At 46.3% G+C, this 18013-nt stretch overlaps 1 protein-coding gene across 1 annotated transcript; it reads left to right on the top strand.

Moving 5' to 3' along the window:
* The first annotated feature begins 18 nt into the window (after positions 1–18).
* Positions 19–17436, top strand: TSGA10IP (testis specific 10 interacting protein). Its single transcript, XM_063317102.1, has 8 exons — positions 19–194; positions 1617–1778; positions 2906–3593; positions 5493–5709; positions 6528–6695; positions 9639–9738; positions 11255–11379; positions 17291–17436. The coding sequence occupies exons 1-8, from the start codon at positions 45–47 to the stop codon at positions 17334–17336; spliced, it is 1656 nt and encodes a 551-aa protein (XP_063173172.1). The 5' UTR covers positions 19–44; the 3' UTR covers positions 17337–17436.
* Positions 17437–18013: the final 577 nt, after the last annotated feature.

Raw genomic sequence — 18013 nt, 5'->3', positions numbered from 1 at the left:
TAACCAGAGAGTGACCAGGACTCTTCCATGTTGTCGTGGGCACCATGTTGAACCCTCATCGCCAGTCTGTGCTGACCAATGCCTGTATCAAGCCCTCCGTGGATCCCATCACCCGGACCGCCGGCACCATCTATGAACCAAAGGGCCAGGTCCGACTTTTGGGTCTTCTTTCAGAAAATTCCCCATCACAGCAGGTAGCTTGGATTGGCCTGGCTCTACTGTCATGGGGTATGGGTTTATCCCTTGCAGAAAGCTCTCATTTGTCTTAACTAACCAGCAATGGCTGGGTCTACCCAGTACATTAAGCTAGGGGTGGGCCAAGGAGTAGCCAGAGCACCCACATCTTCCTGGACATCTCGTTGGTGCCCACCAAGTTCCCTGTTCCTTTAATGCTTTTTACAGAAGCTTTTCATTAAAATACAGGAGTCTCTCAAGGGAAACACTGATCTCCAGAGTTATACTGATTTGTAGGCAAATTATAAAGGTACCCCTAGCTAATTTATCTGGTCAATGTCTGCGTTCGTTCATTCATTCGATTTCTATCCTAACTGCTCAAGGTGGTTTACACGGGAACCTCCCTTAATTTTATCCCTATGTATCAACCCCATGAATCAGTCACACAACACCTTTATCTCGGCCAGTTGCATTTGCACCACATGTTAAGATGGGATAGTTTTAACCTGAGTTAGGGTTTTTTTTTCTGACTTAACCTGTAATGTGAAAATCTTTTTGGTAAGTTTTACCTTTCATTGTATTGTGTAAATTCAGAAAATGGACTCTATCCTCTAACTCTATCACCAAATGAAGCTTGGTGTGTAAACCTAGCCACTGAATGTGTTGTCAGTAACTGTGTCTGCTGTGGTAGTTCTTTCATGAATAGGCAACTCTCCCGTGGCAGCCATTTTGTGAGGGCACCCACCACGCGCTCTCAAAATTCCAAATTTGCTTCTCCCCACAAAGGTGGTCCACCTTTGCACTAAGCTGGGCACTGCAATTTATAATGGGCGGATTTGCAAAATGACCTGACCTGAAATAAAACGTTGCATCATGCCTGGATTCACACATTGTATTACAAGCCAGAATTGTTTTAACCAATGTGTTGGGATGTAGCCCCCCAGCTAGCTCTCATTCCCAGGAAGACAGACAGGGTCTAGAAATAGGTGAGGGCTTTTAGCCAGGAATTTGCATCCTTGGATTTATATGCACTATGTGTCTCTGTGTTAGAAGCTTCTATTATTATTATTTTGTGCTTGTTGGGCATTTTGTCACATTGCAGACGGTATTCAAGAATTCTTGCTGAGTTCTTGCTGTTACATAGTTGACAGTAATTTCTCCTGAGAGCACTAATTATAGCAGGCCAGCATCATCTTGTGGCCTGCTGATGGCCTTGTGTGTATTTTTGTAAAATCATGCTTCATGTATCCTATCTTTTGATTGGTTTTTAAATAAAGTTTGATGTTGTTTTTCTCTTGTGAGATTGTTTTCTCCCCCGAATGAAAGCGTCGCACACCTTGATGATATACGGCCGGGAGCTGGCACTGTCTCCTTTAAAATTGAATAAAGGTAAAATTTCCCAAGAGTGCTAGGAATGGCATCTTTCTCTGTCATTGACTCAGGAGGACTACCTGGATGCTGGGGATGGAATGCTTATCTGTATGAAACGGAACAAAAAGAGAACCCTTCGCCCTGTCCAGAAAAGTTGCTGGGAGCCTGAACAAGCTGGCCCAAATGTCAGTGAAGCCTCAGATGTCGAGCCTGATCAAGACTTAAACAGGCAAGTTTTGTGGATCACGAAATTGGGCAAGATCGGAAATAATATTTATTATTATAATTATTAACCAACCGCCCAGAGTCCCTCTAGTGGGAGGAGATGGGCAGGGACAAATTTGATAAATAAAATTATTATTATTATTTAAATGTATTGGCCGCCCAACTCCAGTGCAATCAATGCTCATATCAGTCTCTTGGCCCAGCTTGTTTCGGAAGTATCTAGCTGCTCATGGACAGCAAAACGAGGATTTATGATTCCTTGGGGAAGTCAGGTCCTGAGTTCAACATCCTCAGTTCGAACAGAGGTTAGCAGGTGATGGGAAATGATTAGCAGCCTGAGAGGTGCTGCCAGAAAAAGAGCATGTAACAGGGCAAACGAACAAGTTAGCTGAGCTGGTTGAAAGCCAAATAACTTTGATATGTCAAACCTGCTCAGCTGGGAAAGATCAAGGAAGCTAGAAATAGACAGATTTCAGGCAAGGTCTCTTGAAAGTGCCAAATCAATTTGAAACGCTTCTTCCTAGCTTTCTGGCCACCTGGGCTGAACTGCTGTTTATCAGAGAAGCTACCAACAGGCTCACCTATTCCTTGCTTGCTTCTCTTTTCTAGCTTTCCCACAATCTCTTCCTGACCCTGACACTAGCCCAATATGGAAAAGAGCTATACTGTAATGCTGTAGTCCCTGCTGTTCATCTCCTGACATCTCCAGTTAATCCTGGGCAAGGCCCCTTTTTGAAATTCAGTGGCAGGCCATGACTGTGGATTGGGGATCCTCCAGGAACTTAAGGCCAATTGCCAGGGACTTGTGTAGATCTATGGAAAGAGCTCAGATATGTGGAGGCAGGTGTGGTGGTATGTGGGAAAGACCTTGGGAGATGGGGCTAAGAGATACTGCCAAGGGAGCAGTCAGATAAGAGAGGGCTTAGCCTTCAGCTGCATAATGAGCAGAGAAAGCTCAGAAGGGACCCTCCCTGGTTTCTTGGGCTGTAAAGGAGACAACGGGAGAATTGTACTTTCAGACTTGCCAGATTCTGTCAACGTAGCCTTACAGTAAAGTAGAATCAGCTCATCTGGTTGGGATTCTGGTCTGGTTGACCCCCTGTGTCTGATCTTAGCACTGCTTCCCCCTAGGCAGCTGGAACCTGTCCCTCAGGACCAGAGCAATGCATCCCCGCAGCCCGAAAGCGCCAAGCCACCTCGCCCAGGGTCCTTCCCTTTCCACTGGATGTGGGAGAGCTTTTCCATCAAAGGCCAGGCTGTCTACCAAGACCGTGTTTTGGATAAGGCCAAGAAGTTGACCTTGCCGCGGGCTTCTACCGACAGCCACCGGGAGCCCCCTGGCAACCCCCCCTTGTCCTTGGGCTCCCCAGCTCCCAAAGACAGCCACTGCTTGGAAGTCTTCAAGGCTTCTGGAACCCCCCAGAAGCACCATCCTCACTCGGGCCTGCTTCCCAGAGGCTCTCTCTTGCCACTCTTCTGGAAGATGGAAGCCCGGTCAGAAGCCCGGAAGCATCAGTTGCGCCAGGAACGTTGGCGTTGGCTCCACCTCACCCAGCAGCTCCTGGCCCTTGAAGGGCAGGGACTCCAGCAAGGAAAACGCCCCTCCCTCAGGTTGCTGGAAGAGAAGCTCCAAGCAGAGCTTCTCTGCTTGGCCACGGAGCCCGAAGAACCTGGCCCGCAGAAGGAGAAAAGGAAGCCCAAGGCTCGGCCCCCAACTCCCAAGGAGGAGCCGACGTTCAAGCCCATCATTAATCGGCGGGTGCCCAACTTCAAGCATCTGCAGAGGCACTTCCAAGAGCAGCTGGAGCAGAGGAAAGAGCAAGGTGGGTGCAGGAGACCCCCATGGATAGCAGGGGCTTATGAGGGCCACACATGGGGTGGGGAAGGGGGGCAAGCAGCCAGGTGAAGGATAGAAAGCAGCGTTTCTCAACCGTGGCAATTTTAAGAGGTGTGGACTTCGACTCCCAGAATTCCCCGGCCAGCATGCTTTAAGAGGGGTGGACTTCAACTCCCAGAATTCCCCAGCCAGCATGAGCCGCAGTTGAACCCCACAATGCAAAAGCAGTGTTTGAATCTGCAGCGCAGCTGTTTTCTTCTTCCTCTGACTTCCTCCAGGCTGATATGGTGTGAATATCGGAACTTGAAAGCCCCCTTATCTCATTCATTTGCCAGGATGAGAGGATGATGTAATGGTGTGTGGGAAAGGCCTTGGGAGACGGGGCAAAGAGACGCAGCAAAGGGAACGGTCAGATAAGAGGCGGCTTAGCCCTCGGCTGCATAATGGGAGGAGAAAGAGGCTCAGAAGGGACCCTCCCTCGTTTCTCGGGCTGTGAAGGAGACCAGGGGTGGTGGGAGAATTGTACTTTCAGACTTGCAAGATTCTGTCAATGTAGCTTTACAATAAGGTAGAATTAACTTACCTGGTCATGTTTCCTGTCTGGTCTACCTGGTAAGGCTGACACTTGAGGACTCTCCCTTTCCTGCAAACATAATATTCTCTCTTTCGTAGGGATAAGCTAGGGAGTGGGGACAGAGAGCAAACCATACATTTTATTTGTTTCTTTATGTTTACAGGTAGTCCTTGCTTAGTTTAGTGAGGGCTTGGACTTAACGACGGTGCTGAAAAAACTGACTTAACGACCGTTGCAGCATTCCTGCGGTCACATGATCACGATTTGGGCGCTTGGCAACCAGTTTGCATTTACGACCATTGCAGCATCCCGTGGTCCACGTGATCACAATTTTTGACCTTCCTGGCTGGCTTCTGGCAAGCAACGTCAATGGGGAAATGCATGATTCACTTAATGACCTCATGGTTCACTTAAAGACCACAGTGATTTGTTTAACGACTGCTGCAGGAAAGGTCGTAAAATCGTGTCAAATTTGCTTAATGACCACTTTGCTTAGCAACCAAAATTCTGGTCCCATCTGTGGTCATTAAGCAAGGACTACCTGTATATCCCAACCCATTTGAACAACTCAGAAGCAGCTTGCGTACATAAACACCTTATGCAATAATAAGGTAGGGTAATTAAAGCATCATATTTAAGCAGAGCAAGTTAAAAGAACTGATCCCATGCCTGGTGTTGCTCAACCGCCAAATGCTTGTTGAAAAAGCCAGGCCTTTGCAGCTTGGCTGAACATTGAGGATGTCCAGATTCAGGGATGCCCAGATCTCGGGGACGAATGCTGGTCTGTGGGCTCCCGTTCCCTCTGCCTTCTTTAAGCAAGTGGGCCCCTAGCATTCCCTTCCAAACAGGAAGGTTGTTGTAAACCGCCCAGAGTCCCTCCGGTTGGAGGAGATGGGCGGTGACAAATTTGATAAATAAATAAATAAAATAAAGATTCTGTTTAAGCAACTCCCATTCTTTAAATGCCCTCTTTGCTTGCCAGATGAATACTTCCGTTGTCAGGGCAATCGGCAAAGAAACAACGCTGAGTTGAAGTTCTAACTCTAGTTCTCTATTGCTTCTGCCGTACACAGAATCTTGCCAGACTAAGGTTTCCTTCTCTGAGCCACAGGGAAAAATACCCCTGGGAAACTAAGGCGGTGCCAGCCTGACCTTCTTCTCAGGCCCTCCCGCACTTCCCACGCTAAGCAGGCTGAGACTTCCTGTATCAGTCTGGAACGCGTTCTCTTTCCCCCCCGCTCTGAGCTCCGTCACACCACCTCCCTCCTCAGGGAGACGTTCCATAACGTCCATTTTCTCTGCCTCTTCCAGGAAAACTGACCGTCTGCAAGCCCTTCCACCTTCATTCCAGCAGCTCTCAGCCTCTTTCGGAAGATGAGGAAAAGAAAGACCAAGAAGATTTGTTTCAGGACCTCCGGCAGCGCTGGGGCATAGACTGGAGGGCCCAGTCTTGCCCAGATTTTGAACCATCTATGGTCCCTCAAGTGATGACCACCAAGGCTTCTGATAAAAGACAGGAAGCCAACAGGTATGCTTGTGGGCTGCTCTCCTCACCCCAAAAAATCAAAACAAAGATCACCCAGGTATGCCCTGGGTACCAGACGAATAAAAATAGTAGTGACATAAGGAGGAAACTACAAACTCGCCAACTTGTCAGCTGGAGAAGTTGGATAGAAATCATCTCTACGTTGAGCTGATAACTAAAATAAAGATGTTTCCTTTGTAGTTCAAGTTACTAATAAACTCTACTTTAGTTGTGATTAACTATAACCCAGACAGTATCCGAGTTTGCCAAGCAGGCTAACTCATGATGGTTAGCCTGTTTGGCAAACTCAGATACTCTCTGGGTTATAGTGAGCCATTATAGCCATCAGTGTAATGGCTGCACGTCCCAGATGAGTCCCAGTAAGGTTGAAACCTGTTGCGTGCTCCTTCCTGGTGCTTGTGTGTAAAACCTCCGGAATATGCTGTATACTGAAATTAAAATCGGAGAAGAGCGATCTTGGGGAAGGCCTGCTGTTGTCATCCATCCCCTGTTTCGTTTTCCCTTGTCCTTCAAATGGCTCTCTGGTTGAGTGCAAAGCAGCTTGGGACTCCTTTGCCCTAAAGTGGAGGTGGGCGATGGCCTCTCTTCAGTTAGTCTGCAATTTCTCACATTTCTGCCTCTTATCCGTTGAGAGAGGCCCTAGAGCTTAGCCATCGCTCAGACTTGGCTTGGAAGACCCCACGCTTCCTCCTAAGTGGCTTTGCCAGCAGATGTCTGGCCAGCCCCCTCCAATATCGGCCTCTCCTCTCTTAGCTCCGTTCTTGGAGCATTTCCCCCATGACTCCAGTCTCTCTGGCTAGGATGCTTTTGCTGGAATGGGAACGGCGAGAACAGCAGGAGAAACGGCGGGCGGAGCTGCGCAGATTGAGGGCGCAGCACATGCAGAAGGAGGTGGCCAAGTGCCTGGCTACTTACCAGACCCCAGGACGCTCTGCTGGGTCCGTCCAGAGAAGGCGGGAAGAGCTCAGGTGAGGTAGCTTGACCCCCTCTCCAGAATGTCTTTCTGAGTTTAACCACCCACTGGATGAAGACGCTTATTTTGGTACTTGGATGGGAGACCACTAGGAAATCCCAGGGGTGGAGGCTAGGGTGGGAAGTTGAAAAATTAGCTCAAGTCCCAGAAGGAGGCAAGGGCAGACTGTTTCCAAAAACCTGCATGAGTATGTCCATGAAGGTAAACAAACAAGCAAGCTGAACTCGATTCGGCAGAGATATTATTCTATGCTCATGAGCGGGATGGTGGGGCTCATAAGGCACCCTGAAAAAGGTAATAGTGGTATTATGAAGCTCATGTGTCATGGGGTGCCTGATGCAGCCCCCAGAGATTTGGAACGTGGGTTCTGGATGAAAGCAGTGGCATCCAGGGTCTCAGCTCTAGCTGACACTTGTGGCACCAACCCCCAAAACACAAGAGAAAACAGATCTGTGAGGAACCCATTTCAAGAAGCGACCTTGATTCAAGGCATGAGCTGAAGCGAATCTTTCAAACTTTTGGGTGCCAGGAAAATGTCTTTGCCAAGTCAAGTTGGATGCTAGGAAAAATAGTGCCTGAATTTGCACAGTGAATTTGCACAGTCCTTGTGGCTGTTGCTCTATTTTGTGTTTGGCTTCTGGTTTCATGCGGTGTGCAAAATGCAGCTGATGAGGTTTTAACCATGACTTATGCCAGAGTGTATTAGTATATTAGGCATCCAGCAGAAGCCATACAGGTAGTCCTCACTTAAAGACCACAATGGGGACTGGAATTTTGGTTGCTAAGCAAAGCGGTCATTAAGCAGATCCAACCCGATTTTACGACCTTTTTTGCAGTGATCATTAAGCGAATCACTGCAGGCATTAAGCGAACGTGGTCGTTTAGCGAATCACGCGGTTCCCCGTTGATTTTGCTTGCCAGAAGCTGGCCGGGAAGGTTGAAAACATTGATCATGTGACCATAGCATGCTGTGATGATCAAAAATACAAACCAGTTGCCAAGTGCCCAAATCACGATCATGTGACTGGGGGGGGACACTAGGACAGCCGTAAGTGTGAGGACCGGTCATAAGTCATTTTTCCCAGCACCGTTGTAAGTCCAAACTGTCACTAAATGAATGGTTGTTAAGCAAGGACTACCTGTAATGGTATCTTACACACCATTATGTCTTTGTACAAATGACATTTGCTTTGTCATTCTGAGCAGCTAGATCCAGATCCAATTGGCATACAGTATATAATTCGTGTTGTTTGCATGATATGATGTGATTTGTGCTGTTTGCATGATGTTGCAACAAAGTCACAGCTTGTGTCGTTTGGGAGATGTTGTGATGAGGGTGTTGATGTTCTTCCCCTTCCAAATCCTACCAATTTTTTAAAAAAAGGTTTGAATTTTATTTATTTTTTTTAAAAATAAAATAATGCATTTTATTTTTTTAATATTTTTTTATTTATTTATTTATTTGGTTTATATAGCCGCCCACCTCACATACATGATTCTGGGCGGCTTACGATGAAATTTGTAAGTAAAATTTCTAAGGTTTGTTCAATAAGCCATGGCTTAGTGGCACTTTGTGACCTCACATCCTTATTAAGTGCCCCCTGTTAAAGCATTCAAACCCCAGTTAATTGATTAAGTTGCCCCCGGATGTTTATCTGATTGCGCTTGCCACTTATGAGCGGACTGCCGATAGCCGTAGACTTTGTGTGGATAAATATGATGAAATACGGGACTCGTTTATACAAATTACAGTAAGTTAAAAAAAATGATAGTGATTAGATATGATTAAAGGTAAAGGTAAAGGTTTCCCTTGACATTAAGTCCAGGCGTGTCCGACTCTAGGGGGCGGTGCTCATCTCCGTCTCAAAGCCGAAGAGCCGGCGTTTGTCCGTAGACACTTCCTCCGTGGTCATGTGGCCGGCATGACTAAACGGAACGCCGTCACCTGCCCGCCGAAGCGGTACCTATTAATCGACTCACATTGGCATGTTTTCGAACTGCTAGGTTGGCAGGAGCTGGGACTAGCAACGGGAGCTCGCCCCATCACACGGATTCGAACCGCCGACCTTCTGATCGGCAAGCTCAGCAGCTCAGCGGTTTAACCTGCAGCGCCACCGCATCCCCTTAGATATGATTAGAAGATATATATTTCTAATACATTTATATATGTTCTTGAATAACATTTCTGTTAGACAGTATATACAGGTAGTCCTTGCTTCACGACCATTCATTTAGTAATGGTTCGGACTTAGAACGTGCTGGAAAAACCGACTTACGATTGGTCCTCACACTTATGGCCGTCATAGTGTCCCCACTGTCACACAATTGCAATTCAGGCACTTGGCAACTGGTTCACATTTACTACCATCACAGCATCCCACGGTCATGTGATCACCATTTTCAAGCTTCCCAGCTAGCTTCCGGCATGCAAAATCAATGGGGAACTGCATGATTCACTTAACGACAACATGGTTCATTTAACAAATGCAGTGATTCACTTAACGACTGCCACAAACAGGTAGTAAAATCTGGTCTGATTCACTTAATGACCACTTCACTTTTCAACCGAAATGCCAATCCCAATTGTGGTCGTTAAGTGAGGACTACCTGTATAGAATTGTAACTGGTTACTGCTATAATGTCAGATTATACAATGTTTTTTTCTTTTTTATTGTTGTTGCACTTTTTTCACTTTTTTGTAAAACACTTTTTATGTTTTTTTCCTCTCTATGATGATGTATGAATCTCCATCTGTATTATCATCCTTGTGTTTTGTTTTGTTTTTCTTGTTTTGTTATTCATTTAAAAGCAATTAAAAAAATATTTTAAAAATTGCCCTTGGTTGTTGAATCATGAGTAACTGGGTCCAGATTTCTTTTCAAAATGGAGAGGAATGCCCGCTTGGCCCAACACCACCTTCTTTCCGTGTCCTGCGCAGGAGGCAAGAGAAACAGCGCGTGGAAGAATACATGATCCAGCTGCAGGAGATGCAAGACCGTGTCGAGAGCCGCCCGTACCTCTTTGAGAGGGTCATGCAGGTGTGTGGGCAGGAACAGACCTCGTGGCTGGGGCGACCTGGGTTCAAAGCCAGCCGTGGAGTTACCATAGAACCATAGAATCCTAGGGTTGGGAGGGACCTTGGAGGTCCTCTAGTCCAACCCCCCTGCCCACAGCAGGAGTCCTCATACCATCTCGGACAAACGGTTGTTCAATCTTTTCATGAAAACTGTCATACTCCCTGATCACAATGTCCTCAGAACATCCTAATCGGACTCGCATCCATCTTCATTGAACCCGTGTCAACAGACAGAGAAGCACCAGAAGGGAGGGGGTGTTAACCTGGAGTGTGAATTTGTTTGTTTAGACTAGGCATTTATTGCCCAAGGCCATCCGGCCAAGTACCATCCGGGCCATCTGGTGGCAAAGGGGGGAATACATGCTTTGATGGGTAGAAGGGGGAAAAGTAGAGAATGTGAATTTTAAATTGTAGAACGCGCGGGAAAGAAGCCATTCGCAACTTTGCTTTGTACCAGACGCTTCGCTTCATTAAACAGTTACTAGAACCCAAGTCTCAGAACGGTCTTTGAGTGAATGCTTGAGTGTGTGGATCGTTACAAAAACCTCCAGCAATGGAGCACCCAACTCCCGCCCGGCTTCTCTGGGTCAGATCCTGCCAGGGTTGCAGCCAAGGGAGAATCCCTAGCTGGGTTCACACAACCTGCTCAGTTCTCAACAAGCCAGCTTACCTTTGGCACCCACCACAGTGTTGCAGGGTTCCGCTGCAAGCTCCTCCCCTTTGGGGCAGGTGGACGAGATGGCGACCGATGTAGAAGGGGCAGAGCTTCCTTGTGGTGTCACAAAGTCTGGCTTCCCTTTGCCCCCCAACCCCCACACAGGCAGTGCTGTTTCTGATGATATTCATACGAATCCAATAAATCAGTGCTTCTCAGTCTTAGCAACTTGAAGAGGTGTGGACTTCAGCTCCCAGAATTCCCCAGCCAGCTGTTCTGTGCACCCAGATCACATATTCTAAATAACAGGGGATTTCTTCATTTCATTTCATTTCATTTCATTTCATTTCTTTGTTTTGTTCACTGTGTATTTCTTTGTTTTATTCAAAGTTTTTTTTTTTTAATTTTATTCAAATAATGTGAAATTGACAACAGGGAAACTAAAATACATAACCAGCAGCAAGGTAAAAAAAAATAAGCAATGGAACCATGATTAACATCACCAGGTTTGAGCTTAAGGTGTTGTCTGAACTCATCTGCTGTGGTTTATAAGCGATGGCTTCAGCTGCTGCATGAGCCTGGCCATTTAATAAGCTATAATAAGTCAAATAATTTTAAGCAGAGCATTTGGGACCCAGCCAAAACGTGATTTTTAAGAATCATCTTCTTTTTTAAGGCATTCAGCCTTTTTGCAAGAGAGCTCTCTCAAGCTTGCAAAAGTGGCTCCTAAAAGATCGTCTAGCTGAGCTTTGCTTGTTTGCTTGGTTTTGGTAGCACGGCTGCCTTCGGTACAAACATTGACGCGAGCCTCTTTCTTCTGCAGGCAAATGCCCGCCAGGCAGTGGAGCGCCGCTTCTCCCAAGTCTTGTCTGCCCTGGGCATCGACGAAGACATGCTGTGGAAGCATGCTGCTCGTCAGTCTTCGGGCAAATATGGAGTCAAAGTCATGTAAGGCTGCTGGGATGCGGTGGGGTGGGGTGGGGTGGGGTGGGGTGGGGTGGGGTGGGGTGGGGTGGGGTGGGGTGGGATGCGGTGGGGTGGGGTGGGGTGGGGTGGGGTGGGATGCGGTGGGGTGGGGTGGGGTGGGGTGCGGCCTGTTAGCCCTGCGCAATAGTTCGTTTTTAAAAAGTATTCTTCATTAAAGCTTTTAAGCAAGAAGACAAAACTAACCCAAACTAATATAAAGCAAGAAAAGGGGAAAAGAAGGAAATCAAAGAAAAAGCAGAAAGCGCAAGAAAAGAACAAAAGTTGAAGAAAAATAGAAAAGAAAGAAAGGGAATATATAAAGAAATGGCTTCCAATATTCTTCACAGCAGTTATAAATAGAATGTATTTTAACCGCGCTCTCTAACAATACATCATATCACTCTTCTTTCTGTAATCTGTCCTGTCTAATCATCAACACCGTAAATCACAAGTTGACTTCTTTCATTTATAAGAGGCTTCCAGTCACCAGTAAAGGTAGATAGTGTCTTTTCTCTAATCGAAGTCAATTTATCAATTTCAGCAAAATCTGCCAACTTCACCAACCATCCCTCTGTCGTGGGTAGTGTTGAATCTTTCCATCTCTGCACATATAGTAATCTAATCTCGCTGCAGTAATCATGCCCTGCAAGGTAGTCCAGACAAGAGGCACACCCAGGAGTACTAGCTCTATCTTTATTGTAAGGTTCCATTAACAGAACCTTGCAAGACTGAAAATATTTCTCCCCTCCTTTCCTTTTACTCTCCGGAAAACTAGGGAGGGTCCCCCCTGAAGCTTTTCCCACGCCCTCGCTCCTTCTGTAGGCTGAGATACTTTTAAATTGTCGTTTTGTTGTATTCATACGAATCCAATAAATCAGTGTTTCTCAACCTTGGCAACTCAAAGAGGTGTGGACTTCAACTCCCAGAATTCCCCAGCCAGCAAGATAGACGTCTGTGGCTCTCCCTCCTGTCTCCCAAGGTCATTCCCATGTACCAGTAATCAAACTAAGCCCATGCTCAGAGCATCAAGGAAAGTGGGGCCCCACAGAATATTTCCCCCTAGCAAGTGTGCCCTTAACTCTTTCACTGCCACCCTTGACTTTAGTTTTCAACCCTTATTTGAGTCTTAATGTCTGGTCAGTTAAGCGATAGAAGGGCCAAGGGGCACCATTGTTCGGCTGTGCTTAGGGCATCAGTTGGCCTTAATCTGGCCCTGGTGGCATAGAAAATCCTGATGCCCTTTTTAAATGGGTCCAGAAGGTGACAGAAACTTGCTGGCCATGCAGATTCTGCGCCATCGTTTTCATTGTTCTGCAGTCACAGCCTCTGCATCTATAAAGACAGTCAGCAAGATTAGATGATTGCCAGGATCTTTTCCTTGCACTCTTTTGGATGTACGGGACTGGAAGCCTGCCTCTTCCATGAAGCAGAGCACTCTGCATCCATCCCGTTTAGTACTGGTCATTTCAGTCAAATATTGGGATTTCCTAGTGGTCTTCCATCCATGTGCTTAGCTGGTCCTGCTTAGGTTTTGGAGATGAACCAAGGTGCTGCTGCCACCTAGCTAGGCTTCATCTGTGTTGGCCCAACTAATTACCACAGAGCATAACAGGAATATAACATTCTATTGTATCCTATATTATTGTTGTTGTTTATTCGTTTAGTCGCTTCCGACTCTTCGTGACTTCACGGACCAGCCCACGCCAGAGCTTCCTGTCGGTCGTCAACACCCCCAGCTCCCCCAGGGACGAGTCCGTCACCTCCGGAATGTCATCCATCCATCTTGCCCTTGGTCGGCCCCTCTTCCTTTTGCCCTCCACTCTCCACAGCATCAGCACCTTCTCCAGGCTGTCCTGTCTTCTCATTATGTGGCCAAAGTATTTCAGTTTGGCCTTTAATATCATTCCCTCAAGTGAGCAGTCTGGCTTTATTTCCTGGAGGATGGACTGGTTTGATCTTCTTGCAGTCCAAGGCACCCTCAGAATTGTCCTCCAACACCACAGTTCAAAAGCATCCATCTTCCTTCGCTCAGCCTTCCTTATGGTCCAGCTCTCGCAGCCATATGTTACTACGGGGAACACCATTGCTTTAACTATGCGGACCTTTGTTGTCAGTGTGATGTCTCTGCTCTTAACTATTTTATCGAGATTGGTCATTGCTCTTCTCCCAAGGATTAAACGCCTTCTGATTTCCTGACTGCAGTCAGCATCCGTAGTAATCTTCGCACCCAGAAATACAAAGTCTTTCACTACTTCTTCATTTTCTCCCTCTATTTGCCAGTTATCAATCAAGCTGGTTGCCATAATCTTGGTTTTTTTGAGGTTTAGCTGCAAACCAGCTTTTGCACTTTCTTCTTTCACCTTCATCATAAGGCTCCTCAGTTCCTCTTCACTTTCAGCCATCAAAGTGGTATCATCTGCATATCTGAGATTGTTAATGTTTCTTCCAAAGATTTTAACTCCAGCCTTGGATTCCTCAAGCCCAGCATGTCGCATGATGTGTTCTGCGTACAAGTTGAATAGGTAGGGTGAGAGTAGACAGCCCTGCCGTACTCCTTTCCCAATCGGAAACCCGTCCGTTGTTCCGTGGTCTGTTCTTACTGTTGCTACTTGGTCGTTATACAGATTCTTCAGGAGGCAGACAAGATGACTTGGTATCCCCATACCGCTAAGAACTTGCCACAATTTGTTCTGGTCCACACAGTCAAAGGCTTTAGAATAGTCAATAAAACAGAAATAGATGTTTTTCTGAAACTCCCTGGCTTTTTCCATTATCCAGCGGATATTGGCAATTTGGTCTCTAGTTCCTCTGCCTTTTCTAAACCCAGCTTGTACGTCTGGCAATTCTCGCTCCATGAACTGCTGAAGTCTACCTTGCAGGATCTTGAGCATTACCTTACTGGCATGTGAAATGAGTGCCACTGTTTGATAGTTTGAACATTCTTTAGTGTTTCCCTTTTTTGGTATGGGGATATAAGTTGATTTTTTCCAGTCTGATGGCCATTGTTGTGTTTTCCAAATTTGCTGGCATATAGCATGCATTACCTCGACAGCATCATCTTGCAAGATTTTGAACAGTTCAGCTGGGATGCCGTCGTCTCCTGCTGCCTTGTTATTAGCAATGCTTCTTAAGGCCCACTCAACCTCACTCTTCAGGATGTCTGGCTCTAGCTCACTGACCACACCGTCAAAGCTATCCCCGATATTGTTATCCTTCCTATACAGGTCTTCTGTATATTCTTACCACCTTTTCTTGATCTCTTCTTCTTCTGTTAGGTCCTTGCCATCTTTGTTTTTGATCATACCCATTTTTGCCTGGAATTTACCTCCAATGTTTCTAATTTTCTGGAAGAGGTCTCTTGTCCTTCCTATTCTATTGTCTTCTTCCACTTCCGCGCGTTGCTTGTTTAAAAATAATTCCTTATCTCTTCTGGCTAACCTCTGGAATTTTGCACTTAATTGGGCATATCTCCCCCTATCACTGTTGCCTTTTGCTTTTCTTCTTTCTTGGGCTACTTCTAGTGTCTCATCAGACAGCCATTTTGCCTTCTTGGTTTTCTCTTTCTTTGGGATGTATTTTGTTGCCGCCTCCTGAACAATCCTGCCAACTTCTGTCCAGAGTTCTTCCGGGACCCTATCTACTAAGTCCAGTCCCTTAAATCTATCCTTCACCTCCACTGCATATTCCTTAGGAATATTAGTGAGCTCATATCTAGCTGATCTGTGGGTCTTCCCTAATCTCTTTAGTCTGATCCTAAATTGTGCAATAAGAAGTTCGTGATCGGAACTACGGTCAGCTCCAGGTCTTGTTTTTACCGACTGTACAGATGTCCGCCACCTTTGGCTGCAAAGGATGTAATCAATCTGATTTTGGCGTTGTCCATCTGGTGAAGTCCATGTATAAAGCCGTCTCTTAGGTTGTTGGAAGGGAGTGTTTGTGATGCAGAGTGAGTTGTCTTGGCAAAATTCTATCGGCCTATGTCCTGCTTCGTTTTGTTCTCCCAGGCCAGGCTTACCTGTAATTCCAGGTGTCATTTGACTGCCCACCTTAGCATTCCAGTCTCCCGTGATGAAAATAACATCTCTTTTAGGCGTGTTGTCCAGTAGGTGCTGCAGATCCTCATAGAACTGCTCTACTTCAGCTTCTTCAGCATTTGTGGTTGGGGCGTATATTTGGATCACTGTGATGTTAGATGGCTTGCCCTGAATTCAAATTGAGATCATTCTGTCGTTTTTGGGGTTGTATCCAAGCACTGCTTTAGCCACTTTACGATTAATTATGAAGGCTACTCCATTTCTTCTGTGGTCCTCTTGTCCACAGTAGTAGATCTGGTGGTCATTTGATGTGAAGTGGCCCATTCCAGTCCACTTCAGTTCACTGACGCCCAGAATGTCGATCTTTAATCTTGACATCTCACCAATAACCACATCCAATTTGCCCTGGCTCATAGATCTTACATTCCAGGTTCCAATGGTGTGTTGATCCTTAGAACGTGGGATTCGCCGTCCACCACCAGCACCGTTGGCCGCTAGCCGTCCTTTCGGCTTTGAGCTAGCTGCGTCATCACGTCTGGGGCTAGTTGAGCTCATCCTCGGTTCCTCCCCAGTAGCATTTTGACCATCTTCCGACCTGGGGGTCTCTCTCATCTTCCGATGGTATACCGACATATCTCTGGTTGTACTGATCCATTGAGTTTTCACGGCAAGAATACTGGGGTGGGTTGCCATTCCCTTCGCCGGGGATCGCATTTAGTCTGACCTCTCTGTCAGGACCTTCCCGTCTTGGGTGGCCCTTCACGGTTTAGCTCACGGCATCATTGAGGTGCTCAAGCTCCAGCACCACGACAAGGTAACGATCCTTTGCTGAAGATCCTATATTATAGGAATATAATAAGAATATAATTTTCACGTTTGGCCACATTTGCATGCCATACAAAGCTAGAATGTGATTTGTCTTGTTTTGGCTGTATAAACCCAGCCAACTGTGGTTTATTCAGTCAACCGTCTTTACGCAAACCATTGCCCGGCACAATGAATAAATCCAGCCTTTGCGGTAGGCTAATTTCTAGATTGGTGTTTATATGAATAGTTTAGTGGTTTGGTGTTTTGTGTGAAGCCAGGCATTTGGGTTAGCTCGGTCAATCTTGGCTCAGTTGACCATGGATTAGCAGGTGGCACAAACAGCCCTTGTTTGCTGTTGACCCATGAGAGAGCATTTTATCATTATATTATTTCAGTTTTTAAAGCAGTTATGTTTGAACAAAGAAGAGAGATTCCTTATAAAATTGGGTTCCTCTCTCAAACTGAAAGATAGTTTGGTGCAGTGGTTAAAGATCCGGGCCTGGAAACCAGGAGACAGTGAGTTCTAGGCCTGCCTTAGCCATAGAGGCCGGCTGGGTGACCTTGGGCCAGTCCTCTCTCAGCCCAATCCACCTCACAGGGTTGTTGTGTGGAAAATAAGAGGCAGGAGTATCAGGTATATTTGCCACCTTGAGTTGCCCAAAATTTATTTTAAAAGGTGAGTTAACAATCTAATCATCATCATCCTAGTCAGAGACTGAACTGGGAATGTTTTGCAGGCAAAGCATATTCTCTGCTACCAAGCTTACCAGCGTTGTTTGAAAAATAAAATAAGTTCCCAGTCCTCATGATTCTGAAAAAAAGATTCCAGCCCTCAGGTTTTAGCTTCCAATAGAAATCTACCTGTCTAGCCCAATATTCTCTGCACCGATTGGCAATGGCCCTCCAGAATTTGAGGAAGGGGTCTGCCTTAGCACTACCCAGAGGTACCAATAACTGAAGAGGGAACCTTCTGCAGGCCGTACAGGTGAACCAGCTGCTCCCTAATATTTGGGAGTCTCTAATATCCAACCTCTGACATTTTTGTGTTTCAGGCATCGGAGGACAGAGTCCTTAGAGGATCTCCGAAAATCAACCTAAGCGGAAAATAGGAAGCCAAACCGCATCTGGGCCACCAGCTACCCCTGCCTTCTGGACATGTACTCCTGGGCCATCTGAAAATAAAACTAACTTTGAGAAGTATAGGAGCCCGGCTTGCCTTTGTTTCCTCTTGCGAATCCTTGCAGCCTGACGGGTAGCAGCATTGCCAACCTGCAGCCACCCTGTCTGTCCTGCGCAAGCCGTCTCTCATGCATGGGCCAGCTCCCTGCAGCCTTCTCTGCCTGGCTAGCAGGGATTTAATGCCGTTTGGCAGCCTTCCCATTCAGCTGCCCAAAACAGCAGCTTCATTCCCCTAATGCCAGGGACTGCCTTGTTTGAGCATCAGATCCAAGTTGGGGTTTTGCACGTGCTGTAGATTTTTGCAAGCAAGCAGGAACTCCTGCATGGAAAACAAAACCATGGGGAATTCTCATTCCCCCATAAGAGAAGACCAGCACCTGTATATTGGCTTAGGCATCCTCTGCTGGAGTTTTTAAAGGTTAATAAAAGAACTCCAAGCAGCTAACAACAATCTTGCAAAGTAGAAGCACGAACCAAAGCTTGCACGTTAAGCTTAATTACATTCAGAAAATAATTCAGCCTTCACACAGTAGTTAGATGAAGAGAGAAAAAAAGCAGCTTACATTTATTCAGTAGATCTGGATACAAGCAGCTTC

Source organism: Candoia aspera, chromosome 17 (genome assembly GCF_035149785.1).
Source record: "Candoia aspera isolate rCanAsp1 chromosome 17, rCanAsp1.hap2, whole genome shotgun sequence".
In the NCBI taxonomy this organism is placed as follows: Eukaryota; Metazoa; Chordata; class Lepidosauria; order Squamata; family Boidae; genus Candoia; species Candoia aspera.
The sequence above is the reverse complement of the archived record's forward strand: the minus strand, read 5'-3'. Positions and strand labels throughout refer to the sequence as shown.

Bases quoted from the DNA above. Each gene is read 5' to 3' on its own strand.
- TSGA10IP (XM_063317102.1), top strand. From the start codon at position 45: ATGTTGAACCCTCATCGCCAGTCTGTGCTGACCAATGCCTGTATCAAG. The intron at 9,739-11,254 runs GTGTGTGGGCAG...TTTCTTCTGCAG, and splicing joins TCTTTGAGAGGGTCATGCAG to GCAAATGCCCGCCAGGCAGT. The intron at 11,380-17,290 runs GTAAGGCTGCTG...TTTGTGTTTCAG, and splicing joins AAATATGGAGTCAAAGTCAT to GCATCGGAGGACAGAGTCCT.